This window comes from Wickerhamomyces ciferrii, contig 00238, assembly GCF_000313485.1.
Source record: "Wickerhamomyces ciferrii WGS project CAIF00000000 data, strain NRRL Y-1031 F-60-10, contig 00238, whole genome shotgun sequence".
Classification (NCBI taxonomy): Eukaryota; Fungi; Ascomycota; class Saccharomycetes; order Phaffomycetales; family Wickerhamomycetaceae; genus Hansenula; species Hansenula ciferrii.
The window spans coordinates 1-14,602 of NW_011887502.1; the positions used below are offsets into that span (position 1 = coordinate 1).

The window sequence follows — 14,602 nt, forward strand, 5'->3', positions numbered from 1 at the left end:
TCGTTAATGGTGTATGTTTTTTAAATGATCTATATAAATTATAAAATTATGTATAAATTATGATATAAATGAATTTGTTATTGAATTTAATATATATGTATCCAAGACTATTTTCTAAAACCTTTATAAATGAAAGTATAGGTGATTATCACCTATATATCTCTATATTGATTATATAATCTCTCTCATAATCCACTGCGTACCTCAACCAAACGCGAAAAACAAAAATTTCAAATATCTGAAATATTTTGATCATTCATAATTCTACAAGCTGCTCACTAATTTTGTATGTGAAATTTCATTTTAATCTAATATGGGTCGAATTAAATATGTCTTCGAAAGTGTTCTGTTTATGAGAAATTTAGCTATCTTTGGGTCGATTAGATTAACTTGTTTGGAATTGGTGCCTTATAATGTTTAGGCTTTTGGATGCTTTTGTTAACTTAAATGATTCGTACCAATTATTTGTAATGGGTTAACCAAAGTAATACGAATTGATGTGAACCAGAAAAATCTATTAGCTGTTATCTGAATTTCTTTGTTGATAATCAAGTATTTTCTGAAAATAGAATTGGATTCTGATTACATTTGTTTATTAAGAATTTTCAATATATATGATTTTATTCATGATTATCATTGTTTCAAAGATCTGCATTTAAAGATATATTTTGGACGTGATTATTATTGAATAGATGTTGATTTTTTTAATTATATTTATATTATAAGATTCAATATAAATTTGTAACAGTTAAGCTGGTACTTATAATATTATATTTAATTGTTCTGTTTTACCTAGATCAATATTGGCGAATAGCGCGTACGCGTATATAAGTGAGCACTTTATATATGAATCAGCTTACAAAGTTTAATAAGTAAAGAACGTTATACTGTTAATTAATTTATAATTAAAAGCGAATTAGCGTAATTTCAGGGAAAAGACGCACTATAGTATACTAGCTGTGTAATTTGCTTATATATCTAGATGCAGATTGACTAATTATAAGTATACAATATATTGTATATATAATTATATAGATAATATTAGAAATGAGTTAGATAAATTGGATGTGATATTGAAAAAATGTAGGATGATCATATATTGTACTTTATAACTAAATATCTATATTATATCAAAGATTGATATAAATTATATCTCTATATTGGTTATATAATTACTTATATAATCCAAAGCGTTCTTCGACCAAAGAAAATCATTGAAAATTATAAATTGTTTTTGAAAATCCATTTGTTTTGAATTTGACCATCTTAAGCTAATTTGAACTAGTTGCAACTTAAACGCTTCACAGAAAATAGAGCCACTATCAGGTATTGTTTGAATCAGCTAGTATTAATTTGTATCGGTATTTAATAAGTTCTCGAGTTCCAGGCGTCGGAAACCATAATTTGGCTGATACATCCATTGATATATTAAGATTCTGATTATTTGTTTATTAAGAATTTTTAATATATAATATTAGTCTATCCTTGATTATATTCATTGTTCCAGAGATCTGCATTTAAAGATATAATTTGGACGTGAATAAAATTGAATAGATGTTGATTTTTGATCAGTTAATTATCATAAGATTTCATTGTAGACGTACTTATATGTTCAAATATGGAACCTCAACGTCTACTATTGATATATTGGTGATGAAGTTATTAACTTAATACTATATATAATATAACGATATAATAATTTATACCATATACTAGTATATATATTAAAGCTCTCCTAAATACCTTTTGCTACATCCCTTTCCAAATTTCAACGATTGTCGCGGACGTCGACCAGAAATTATAAAATTTGAAATTTGAAGTCCTTTAAATATATTAACGTGTGCTTAATTTTATCCTACAGCTACTACTTTTAATGATGCCAAAACCTCATTCAATCTTATTTCTAAGAACGTCGATCATATAGTTGTTTACATGATGTGCATAATCGAACCAAATTCTTCAAGTTGTTATTAGATTTCCATAATATAAGGTTGCATAATATTGACTTATGTTAGTTGTTGATTACCATGGCACTTGGGGTTTGATTATGGTTATATATATGTGGAACTTAATACATATATGTTGAGGTCCTTTTGATTATTATTATCGTTTCAGAGCTTCATGAGATTTGGACGTAATTTTAATTCAATTGGCCTAACATTTTTATTCATACTAAACATTATGATGAAGCTTGTAGAGCTAGTTCCTCTCCATTTATCAATTCTTTCAGTAGTACCAGATGCTGTAAGTACTGTTCAGATATTATATGTTAACAGCTAATACATGTTCGACATGATTAAGTACATATCAAAAGTTCATTACATTTATAAGTTATCAGAATTATAAGTCAAGAAGCTGGATGTATATGTAGCTGTACTAATTTTTATTGAGGACTCATATCTCTGGATACCATGATATAGCCATCGTAACATCCACGATATTTGGAATACACGTATATATCATTTGATCATGAAGCCCTCAATTCGTAATATCTCAACTAATTTAATTTCCCTACGTGAAATTTGAAATTGCTGAAGAAGTAAAAAATTAAAATACCTGTAGCGTCAACTATCTACTATTAAAAACTGAAATTTAACGTTTAAACCATTCATGAACACTGCAATGAACTATTTGCTCTTATTGTCTGGGGCTTCCCACAGATCGAATATGATAGCTGGATATACAGCTTAACAGTTTTGAAGTGAAAAGATTAGTTTGAAGTATAACATGTGTCCAATCTTGAATACTAATTAACTGATCAAGAGTCAACTTTGATACATTATTACTCAAATTTCAAAGTCACAAATGATAGATGTTATATTATACATCAATCAAATGGCCTAATTGATTATTATTATTGTTTCAGAGCTTTAATATAAGATTTGGACGTGATTTTAATTCAATAGGCTTAATACATTTTTTTCGTACTAAACATTTGATACAATGATGAAGCTTGTAGAGAGTGTGGATCTTAATCCAATATGAATAACCAAAATTTGCAGACATGTTGGCGTTAGATGTTATAGTATCATCTATACTTCTAGTAAAGCTTGATGTATGTAGTACTTTGATAGAGCGCAGAAGTTCATTACATTGTCTAGTCAAAAATCTATAACTCAGTCGATGTTAAGGGAGTGAGGAGATTTTTTGATTAAAAAGTGTCATATCCGGAAACTTTACTGGTGAACTGGTGGATAATATACATGTTATTTGGAATACACATAATTATTCAGATGATCAAGGAGTTAATATAGGTCCCAATATTAAGTATTTTGTATCATAATGTAACGATGAAATATTATACTCGCGTCCTCATGATATGCGCGTTCTCACTTTTTTTTTTTTTTTCTCGTCGAAGTAGTAAAAGTCGAGATTCAATTAATTGAAAGAATTATTTCACAAGACGCACTTCACTGGATTTATAGAAATGACATCCAATTTTGCTGAATATCCATAAGCATAGACGCATAAAAACCAAGTTTTATTTGTTATCTGCGCTCTCCCACATATCTGCTACCAAAGTTGGGTTATTGCGTTTTGACATATTAGATACATTTGATTTGAAAAAACTTATGTTCAATTAAATACCAAATGACTTTGTGATATAATTAATACATTCATGATTTTCAAAGTCAAAGTGATACTAGATGTTAATATTGTCAATATACATCAACGAAATGGCCTACTTGATTATATTTATTATTGTTTCAGAGCTTTAATATAAGATTTGGACGTAATTTTAATTCAATAGGCTTAACATTTTTTTCATACATTTGATATACAATCATTATGTTGTAGAGCTCTTTCAATAGAGCTGATTTAGACTAATATAAGATTATACAAAATTAACATGACGTATCAATGCTAGAAGTTGATTCGATATATATTCATATAGTATTCGATCAAAGTGGTACGACACTACATTGGATAATTCTGGCTTATATCCAAAGCTGCTCAGTGACGCCCTGTTTACAAGGTTATTACTCATGAGTAGCTATAGCTGTGAAATAGAAAAACTCATTAATTGAGTGAACATTTCAGCTATATGATACTGCATGATCTAGTATATTGTATCATAATTTTAGGAACAAGCTCATGGATTTTGAACTGGAATTGCAATATTAAGTATATAGATCTAAGTCAGACCTCCAATTATTGCAATTTTGTATTCAAACATACATATAGCTTTTAGTATAGCTCCAGTGGTGATCGATAGCTTATAATTTTTAAATTTTAAACCATCAGATGTTCAGGTGAGCTGGGGAGCCTATATATACAGCGCTTTCCGGTGATCGGCTTAGATAAAAGTGGCACAAAATAAGCTATACTATACTGCAAAATGAACTTACAAGTTACATCGATATAGTAAGTGACTGTTAAGTTCAGGGAGTACTTTATCACTGCCTGTGATCGATCATCCTTCAATATCCTTCAATAGAAATAACCATGATATATAACATATAACACAGCTTTAAAACTTTTCATAAAAGACATTCAAAGACCGCCATGAAAACACCCGCTTAATTAAAAAAATTCCATGCCGTATAAATGATTTATAGTACGCTTACATAACCACATACAACCATTATTAATAAAAAAAAGTAAAGCTACTATTCATATTTAAATAATCAATAAACATCAATTTTTACCGCCTACTTAACTACATATTCATATACACTATAGAAAATGGTATTGACTGTGCTGACGGTCTCTGGTATGACCTGTGGTGCTTGTTCATCAGCTATAACGTCCACTTTGGAGAAAATAGAGGGTGTTCAGGAAGCTTCGGTTTCTTTAATAACGGAAGAAGCTAGTGTTAAACATGAAAAAGCTATTACACCTGAAGCTATTAAAGATGCTATAGAAGATTGTGGATTTGATGCTATTGTGATATCGACCGAAGATGATGTTTCAGATGGTCAAGTTTTACAACAAGAAAAGATATATGAAACTAAATTAAGTGTTCAAGGCATGACTTGTGGTGCTTGTACTTCAGCTATAACATCAATTATTGAACCTAAAGCTGGTGTTTTGAAATTTGATATTTCATTAGTTACTGAAGAAGCTGTTGTTAAACATAATGATTCAATCACCCCAGAACAATTGAAAGAAGCAATTGATGATGCTGGGTTTGATGCAGAAATATTGGAAACTATTGAATTGACTAAATCTTTATCAAAACCAACTGATCTAGTAGAAACTATAGTTTCTATCAAAGGTATGACATGTGGTGCTTGTACTTCAAGTATAACCAATGTATTGAATGATATAGAAGGTGTTGTCAGTGCTGATGTTTCATTAGTAACCGAAGAAGCTAAAATCAAACATTTCCAATCAATTAATCCTCAACTTTTCAAAGAAACTATAGATGATTGTGGATTTGATGCTGAAATCATCGAAACAATCACCGAGGAAAATCAATCACCATTATTTGAAACCACAAAATTTGACTTGGATACAAATGTTGATTTAATTGATATCGAAGAACAATTATCAGGGGTAAAAGGTTATATTTCATCTAATATGATTAATTCCACTACAATTTCTATAACATATGATTCAACAAAGACTGGTGTTAGATACTTGGTTAGAGATTTCCATAATTTAGGTATTCAAGCAGAACCACAAAATGTATTGGATACAACTTCACAAATCTCTTCATTAAGTAAAGTTAAAGAAATTCAATTTTGGAAATCAAGTTTTATTAAATCTTTTTTAATTGGTGTTCCAATGTTTATCGTTAATAATGTCTTTCCAGAAACTGATGTTGATATCTCCTCACATTTACTTCATGGTATATACATGGAAACAATGATTGAATGGGGGTTAGCTTCATATATTCAATTTGGTGTTGGTAAATTTTTTTACATAAATGCCTATAATTCATTTAAACATGGCTCAGGTACAATGGATACCTTAATTTGTGTTTCAACTAGTATATCCTATTTTTTTTCAGTTTTAACTATTTTGATTTCAATTGTGAAAAATGATCAATCTCATACACCAAAGACACTGTTTGAAACTGGTGTTTTATTAATTTGTTTTGTTTCTTTAGGTAAATGGTTAGAAAATAAGGCAAAATCTGAAACATCATCATCACTTTCAAAATTAATCAATTTAACTTCAACTGATTGTACAATTGTGGCAAGTCCTGAAAAATTTGATGCTAATCAAAACAATACATTAATGAAAATCCCGATTAATTATTTACAAGTTAATGATATTGTTGAAGTTAAAGCTGGTGAAAAAATTCCAGCTGATGGGTTCATCCTAAGTGGTGAATCAGAAGTTGATGAATCATTATTAACTGGTGAATCATTACCAATTCATAAAAAAGAATCCGATAGAGTTATTGGTGGTTCAATTAATGGTGTTGGTACTTTATTTGTTAAAATTACAACAACTTCAGAAAATTCCCAATTTTCAAAAATTATTAAATTAGTTAAATCTGCACAAATGAATAGAGCTCCAATTCAATCATTTGCTGATTATATCGCAGGTATTTTCGTTCCAACTATTATTTCATTAGCTATTTTCACTTTTATTTGTTGGACTATAATTTGTTATGCTTTACCAAACCCTCCAGCAATTTTCAATAATGTTAATGGTAAAGTTTATATTTGTTTAAAAATTGCAATTTCTGTTATTGTTGTTGCATGTCCTTGTGCTTTAGGTTTAGCTGCTCCAACTGCAATCATGGTTGGTACTGGTGTTGGTGCTTCAAATGGTGTTTTGATTAAAGGTGGTGATGTCTTGGAAAGTGCAAATAATGTTGATGTTTTATTGTTTGATAAAACTGGTACTTTAACTATTGGATCTATGGTTGTTCAAAATTCTCAAACTATTGGTGATTGGTCTGAAGATACAGTTTTAGATATCGTTGGTTCAGTTGAATCTAAGAGTGAACATCCAATTGGTGTTGCCATCACAAAATATTCATTGGAAAGATTAGGACAATTTAAATCATTCATTGAATCTTCTGAAGTTAAAATTGGTAAAGGTATTGAAGCAAGAGTTGACTTGAATGGACAAAAATTTGATGTTGTAATTGGTAATTTAAAAGTTTTCTCTGATGATTTCGTCAAGGAAAACAATGATAGAATTAAATTTGATTCCGAATGTACAATTTCTCATGTTTCAATTAATGGTCAATATGCAGGTTATTTAGAATTACAAGATGAAGTTAAAAAAGATTCAGTTAATGTTATTAATTATTTGAAATCTAATGGTTACCAAGTTGCAATGGTTTCTGGTGATTCTAAAAAAGCTGCTAATAATATTGCTGCACAAGTTGGTATTTCTCCAAATAATGTTTATGCTGAATTTTCACCATATGAAAAAGAACAACTAGTTGTTGATTTCCAATCTCGTGGATTAAACGTTGCATTTATTGGTGATGGTATAAATGATTCTCCAGCATTAGCACAATCTAATTTGGGTATTGCTATTGCATCAGGTACTGATATTGCATTAGAAGCTGCTGACATTGTTTTATTGAATAATGAATTAAAGTTATCAGGTATAACTTCAGCTATTTCAATTTCAATCGCAACGTTGAAAAGAATTAAATGGAATTTGTTCTGGTCATGTGTTTATAATTTAACAATGTTACCAGTTGCAATGGGTGTCTTAATTCCATGGGGTATTCATATGAATCCTTTAGTTGCTGGGTTAGCTATGGCTTTTAGTTCTGTTAGTGTTGTTGTTAGTTCATTGTTATTGAAAACATGGACACCACCAGATATTTCTAAATTTACTTCGTATGATGAAGGTTATGATTATGATTTAGAATTAGGTGGTCCAAGTACTAAAAACACTAAATGGAATTTGAAAGATTCTGTTAAGAGAATGATTAACAAAGATAAAAAACAAGATATAACTGCTGATGATATTGAACTTCGTGAAGGATTGTTACATTAGGTAACGCTTTATTTAATACTTTATAATTTTTAATTAATTCCTTGTTTATAATTTAATGATATACGATACATATTTTAATTCAAATATTTGTAGAAGTTAATCGAATCTTTATCATACCGCGATCGTGCGCGCCTATGCCTTAAAAATCTATACCGAAATGTAAACAAATAAGGTAAACACAAATCATCACCACATTGAAAAAGCTAATTTCCCGGTGTCAATTGAAAAATGAGCAATGAATCCAGACTATCAATAGACAGGATTTATGGAACATCTTCAAACAATCAGCTTAATATAGCTACTTCCACCAATTTAATAGCATATATTGCAAGCGGTGGTGTTGTTGTTGCAAGAATTGACAAAGAAACAGGTTCATTATCATCAGATCAAAGATTTTTCTGTGCTTATAACGCGTCAATTGGTACAAATAATAATAGTAATAGTGCAAATGCTTATTTAAATTTGATTCAACCTCAACAATCACAAGATGAAAGAGATCAATATGGAAATTTAAAATTGTCAAATACAATTACTATAAGTAATGATACAGCTGTTAGTAATCAATTGGGTGATCTATCATTGAATTCTAGCTCACCGGCTAGACAAATTCAAAAAATTAAGGCTATTACATGTGTTGCTATATCACCAGATGAAAAACTTTTGGCTATTGGTGAAACTGGTTCCCAACCAAGAATCTTAATATTTTCATTAGCACCTGATTCAAATGATTTCCCAATATTAAGTTTAACAGAACATAATTTTGGTATTTTAGCTTTGAAATTTTCACCAAATTCTAAATATTTATTAAGTGTTGGTGTTAATCATGATAGTTTCTTGTATTTGTGGAAGTTGAATGGACCAAACACTTCAATAGTTGGTGCTAATCGTTGTACATCACAAATCAATGGTATATTATGGCTAGATAATCAATTTGTGACTTATGGGATAAGACATATCAAGATTTGGAAATTTGAAGAATTTGAAACAAAATCAATGATTGATGGTAAGAATGTCATTTTAGGTGATTTCTTAAATGGAAATTTTGTTTATGCTACAGGTGATGATATTGATGATTTGTTATTATTATCAGCATCTGGAGAACTTTGTAAATATGAACCAGCAAGTAATGTTTTGAGTGTAAGACATACTTTCAGTGAAGATGATGGGATTATTGGTTCAGTCTTTAAAGATTCTTTCAATGGTAAACTTTGGATAGGTTCAGATCATATACACTCATTAGATCTGGGTGATTTCCATGCTGAACTAACTAAGAATTTTGATAAATCATTAGAATCACCAACAAAAGCTAAATTTGATCCAAAAATTTCTGCAATTGATCAAATAAGTGAAGAATATTTAATTTTTTTAACATCAGATGAAGAAATCCAACTTTTTGAAACCAAAACATCTCAAACAAGACATTTAATCGATATAGTATCTAAAAGTATATCAGGGGTTAAGATTGCGTCAAATGGTCAACTTGTTAGCTGGACTAAAGAAGGTGTTGTGAAAGTTATCAACAAAGAAACTCTTGATATCAGTCTTCTTGCAAATGTCATTATCGAAGAATTACCAAATAAGGTTATTTCAAATCATGTTACTGCTTTAGATCTGACTCAAGATGGGGGAGTCATAGTGGGTGATGCATATGGTACTATATCAATTTTCGATTCAGATAGTAAATTAGTCTTCAGTACACCATCACATGAATTTACAATTAATGGGCTAACTTATTTCACAATTGATAAATTTGAAATCATTGTTAGTATCGGAAGAGATCGAATGATACAAGTTTTAGCTAAACGTATAGAAAATGAAGATGGTTCCAAAGATGAAGTTCCAGAAAATGATGAAATTACCTATGAATGGTCGGTTTTCCAAACCTTAGATGATCATAGAGGTAATTTATTAAATTTGAAATATAACGACAACAAGATCTTTGTTAGCTCTGCAGATAGATCAATCTCAATTCATAATTTTAATATTGACCCAGAGCAAGGTTTAGTTATTACTAAAGAAAAGACTATTTCAGTTAAAAGCTCACCATTAGCCATGACTTTACACAAGGGTGATTTAATAATAGCCACTAATGACAAAAACATTACTGTTTATAATGGTGAAACTTATGAATCAACAAAATCATTTAAATTATATGATCATGATAATGAAACATTATTGATTGATAATTTACAAATTACACAAGATAATTTATTAATATGTTCCTGCTCAGATAAAAGTATTAGAGCTTTTAATTTCTTGAATAATAAGCAAGTTTCAGTAAATTATGGTCATTCTGAAAGTATAAGTGAACTTGTTTTAGTTTCACCAACTCATTTAATATCGTTGAGTAATAGTGGCTGTTTATTTGCATGGTCATTACATTCAAAACAACAACAACAACAAAACTCACAAGACTCCAATCCTAAAGGTACAATTCAAAAATATAATGAATTAGCTACCCCACCAAAAGTTACAAGAAAGATTAAGAAACCAACAAGTATTACACCGTTATCTAAAAGACAACCAATTTCACCTTCAATCCCTAGATCACCAATAAATTCAAGATTACAATCAACAACACGTATGACACCATCCAAGTTGTCAAGCTCAACAAAAACTAATTTATCACCATCAACACCTAAAAGTTCACCAAGACCAGTATCACCAAGACTTATAAGTTCACCATCAACACCGACCACAGTTAAACAAAATCATAGATCTTCAATAATGGTTAATTCCAAGACAAGACTTTCTGAACAACAAGGTAAGATTAAAGTTGAAGAAGTTATAAGTAATTTGAAAAGGTTTAAAGAAAATATTGAAGAATATTCATTAGAAGATGTGGAATTAGTTAAAAGAGAAATTAATGAAATTTTCGATACTGAGGAACAATTACTTATTAAATATAATTCACAAATCATAGGTAAAATGTGTGATTTATTTCAAAACAAGGAAAACGTGAATCCAAATACAACTAAGTAATAAATGCTTATATATTCATCCATCAATAGCTATTCAAGAAGCTCCCAATCAAAGAACAATTTTCTGTATATTGCATTTTCATGTATACCAGCTTTGGTATATACTCTCCAATTGAGGATAAATTTTAATAAATAATAAATAATTTCAATAAATAATGTATATATATATAATGTTTCAGTTACCTTCTTGGTTGAATATTTGCAGACTCGATTGGTGATTCTTCTTCAACACGTAGTAGATTTTGTTGTCTTTCATTAGTATTCTGTTCAAACTGTTCATCTGGAGATCTTCCAATAGCTTGATTGGCACTTCTAACTCTTTCATTCAATATTCTTTTATTTTCTTCCAATACGGATTCTTGTTTCCATCTTTCATCAGCCCTAGAAGCTAATATTTTCATTGCTTCTTGTCTTTGTTCTTCTGCAATTAAAGTTTGTAAACTTGGGTAATCATATCTTGTATGTCTTAACCATTGAATCCATCTTGGTGGGATTTTATAGTCTGTGAAGTTTTTCCCCTTTTCATGATATTCAACTATCCTTCTTAATCTTCCTACTGGATTATTTGCATTTGAAAATTCCCAATATGTATTTGCATCAAGATCATAACCCACAAACCATTTTTTTCTGAAGGGTACATTTCTAAGGGATTTCCATTGATGCCAAAGCCGTTGAAATGGTGTTATTTTGCCTTTTAGTGGATCCATGATTATCTTTAGTGCTATGGATCATAGAATACTTGAGCCTAGTCTAACTATCTACAACTTTTTGTTATAAAATTCTCCAGATTTTTGCTTATACTACTTTTTGAAAGCTATCGGAAAAACAAATGGTCAGCACCGCACAACAAAATACAAATTTCCGAGATTCAAAGCAGCCAGAAATTTAACAACAATTATTTGACATAAAAAGCAGTTGAACAGATCAGAACAATAAACAAGTTGGTTTATCTGGAATCTAATTACATGAAATGAGTCAGGAAGAAGGAAGAAAGAAACAAAAGATACGGTACCTCCCACCGGTGCCCATTCAGATGGTGGATAACGAAAGTGATGATGAGGAGGTGAACAACAATACTCAAGAAACAACTGAGAATCACAGTGTCTCGAACTCACAGAACAACAATGATAGTCACAATCACAGTAATATCACAGTGAATAGGAACAGTATAAAGACTTGGGCAAAAGATGTAAGAATAGGAGATTGTACCATCGTTTCAGGTCAAGGTGCTGGACAGAAATTCGCAGTATGGTCAATAACGATAGAAACTACAAGTAAAGGACAAATACATTTATTGAAAAGGTATAGCGAATTTGATTCACTTAGAAACATATTGAAGATTGAGTTCCCTAAAAATAATACTGAAATACCCAAACTTCCACCCAAAAAGGCATTTGGTAATTTGAATAACGATTTTTTGGTGAAGAGAAGAAGAGGTCTTGAATATTTCCTCAGTTGTATTTTATTGAACCCAGTGCTGGCTAATAGTGAGACTGTGAAGAGATTTGCTTCTGGCTCCACTAAATGAAATATATAGATATTTGATATTCTGCTAATTTCTAGGCTAGTATAATTTTGCTTTCTGGTGTAGATTTGATCAATTTCTATCATATTGCTTATGTAAGAAACTGGCGATAAATGCTAAAGTAGCTAACAAGAAGGCGGAAACGTCTTTGTTCATAAACGACACAATTCAATCCAAACATCGCAAACACTATCAGATACACACTCGTTAAAAGACTATAGAACTATCAAGATGGAATTTGCAAAAGGCCTTGTATCGAAATCTGTGGAATTGGGATACCAGGGATTCTCAGCTATTGATGAAAACACACATATAGCTGATGATATGTACATCATACCATATGTTATCAAACAAGCTGTTGTACATGCATCCAACGTTGCCAGAGGAAGAGTATCATATTGGTACATATTTGAGAAAGCGGTCTTTAACTATCCAAACAAGTTAGCTTTGGTTTATCCAAGAGTTAATCCAGGTCATACAGGTGATGATGCTTATATACTTGAGAAGTATACATTTCAAGAATTATATGATATCATCCTTAGATTATCAGAAATTTTGGCACATAGATATGGTGTTAAAGAAAATGATACTATTGGTATTGATGCTACAAATAAACCAATTTTCATCTTCTTATGGTATGCTCTTTGGAATTTAGGTGCCACACCAGCTTTTATAAATTTTAATACAATAGGTAATCCATTGGTTCATTCTATAAAAGTTGCAAATATATCACAAGTTTTCATTGAACCAGATGCAGCAGGACCTATAAAAGAAACACAAGATGATATTACAAAAGAATTACCAAATGTTCAATTACATTTCCTTAATGAAGATGAATTATTACAAGAAATTTTAGATCCAAATAGTTTAAAATTTAGACCAACTACAAGAAGATCTCAAGATCATGATTGGGGTACAGCTGCTTTAATCTATACCTCAGGTACAACTGGATTACCAAAACCTGCAATCATGTCATGGCGTAAAGCTGGGTTAGGTTCTTCACTTTATGGTCATATTGTTAGAATAAAACCAGAATCAATAGTTTTCACCTCAATGCCTTTATATCATTCAACAGCCGCTGTACTTGGGGTATGTACTACATTTAATCAAGCTGCTGCAGTGGCATTATCACCAAAATTTTCAGCAAGTAAACTTTGGACCCAAGTTAAATTAACAAAAGCTACTCATTTACAATATGTTGGTGAAGTTTGTAGATATTTATTAAATTCACCTATACATCCAGATGAAAAAAATCATAATTTACAAGTTGCATATGGGAATGGATTAAGAAGGGATATTTGGAAAGAATTTAAAGATAGATTTGGTATTGATGCTATTGGAGAATTTTATGCTGCTACAGAATCACCAATTGCATTAACTTCTTTCCAAAAGGGTGATTATGGTATTGGTGCTTGTAGAAATTATGGGAAATTGATTAATTATATCTTGTCATATCAACAAACTTTAATCAAGATGGATCCTGAAGATTCAAGTATTGAATATAGAAATTCAAAAGGATTTTGTGAAAGAACTAAAGCTGGAGAATCTGGTGAATTAATAATGAAATTATTTTGGGCAAAGAATCCAGAAACTGTTTTTCAAGGTTATTTAGGTAATAAAAAGGAAACTGAATCTAAAATTATTAGAAATGTTTTCAAGAAAGGTGATGCATGGTTTAGATCTGGTGATTTATTGAAAAGTGATTCAAATGGACTTTATTTCTTTGTTGATAGATTAGGTGATACTTTCAGATGGAAATCAGAAAATGTAAGTGCAACTGAAGTGGAGAATCAGTTTTTCGATAAAATTAATGAGATTAGTCAAGTTGTTGTTGTTGGTGTACGTATTCCAAATCATGAAGGTCGTGCAGGTTCAGCAGTAATTGAATTAAAACCAAATACTATCAAAAGCAAAGATGAAATATTGAAAGAAATTTATAATTCATTAAAACAAGAATTACCAAAATATGCAATTCCAATTTTCATTGAGTTTGTTGATAAAATTAGAGAATCTGATAATCATAAAATTCCTAAAAAGCAATATAGAGATCAAAAATTACCAAAAGGTGAAAATGGAGATAAAGTTATTTATTGGTTAAATAAAGGTAAATATGAAGAATTAACACAAAATGATTGGGATGATATTACAAATGGGAAGATTAAACTTTAGATACGGA

The 14,602-nt window shown here is 30.1% G+C and overlaps 5 protein-coding genes across 5 annotated transcripts; 4 read left to right on the plus strand and 1 right to left on the minus strand.

The window, feature by feature from the left end:
* Positions 1–4,686: 4,686 nt before the first annotated feature.
* CCC2 (Cu(2+)-transporting P-type ATPase CCC2) lies at positions 4,687–7,920 on the plus strand (the record flags this gene model as incomplete). The annotated part of the gene is made up of 1 exon (XM_011273532.1): positions 4,687–7,920. The coding sequence occupies one exon, from the start codon at positions 4,687–4,689 to the stop codon at positions 7,918–7,920; it is 3,234 nt and encodes a 1,077-aa protein (XP_011271834.1).
* Positions 7,921–8,148: 228 nt separating this feature from the next.
* BN7_5884 (putative WD repeat-containing protein) lies at positions 8,149–10,902 on the plus strand (the record flags this gene model as incomplete). The annotated part of the gene is made up of 1 exon (XM_011273533.1): positions 8,149–10,902. One exon carries the CDS (start codon positions 8,149–8,151, stop codon positions 10,900–10,902), a length of 2,754 nt encoding a protein of 917 aa, XP_011271835.1.
* Positions 10,903–11,080: 178 nt separating this feature from the next.
* On the minus strand, positions 11,081–11,608 carry BN7_5885 (uncharacterized protein; the record flags this gene model as incomplete). The annotated part of the gene is made up of 1 exon (XM_011273534.1): positions 11,081–11,608. One exon carries the CDS (start codon positions 11,606–11,608, stop codon positions 11,081–11,083), a length of 528 nt encoding a protein of 175 aa, XP_011271836.1.
* A 263-nt stretch (positions 11,609–11,871) lies between these two features.
* YPT35 (Ypt35p) lies at positions 11,872–12,429 on the plus strand (the record flags this gene model as incomplete). The annotated part of the gene is made up of 1 exon (XM_011273535.1): positions 11,872–12,429. The coding sequence occupies one exon, from the start codon at positions 11,872–11,874 to the stop codon at positions 12,427–12,429; it is 558 nt and encodes a 185-aa protein (XP_011271837.1).
* A 228-nt stretch (positions 12,430–12,657) lies between these two features.
* Positions 12,658–14,595, plus strand: FAT1 (long-chain fatty acid transporter FAT1; the record flags this gene model as incomplete). The annotated part of the gene is made up of 1 exon (XM_011273536.1): positions 12,658–14,595. One exon carries the CDS (start codon positions 12,658–12,660, stop codon positions 14,593–14,595), a length of 1,938 nt encoding a protein of 645 aa, XP_011271838.1.
* Between the last annotated feature and the right edge of the window lie 7 nt (positions 14,596–14,602).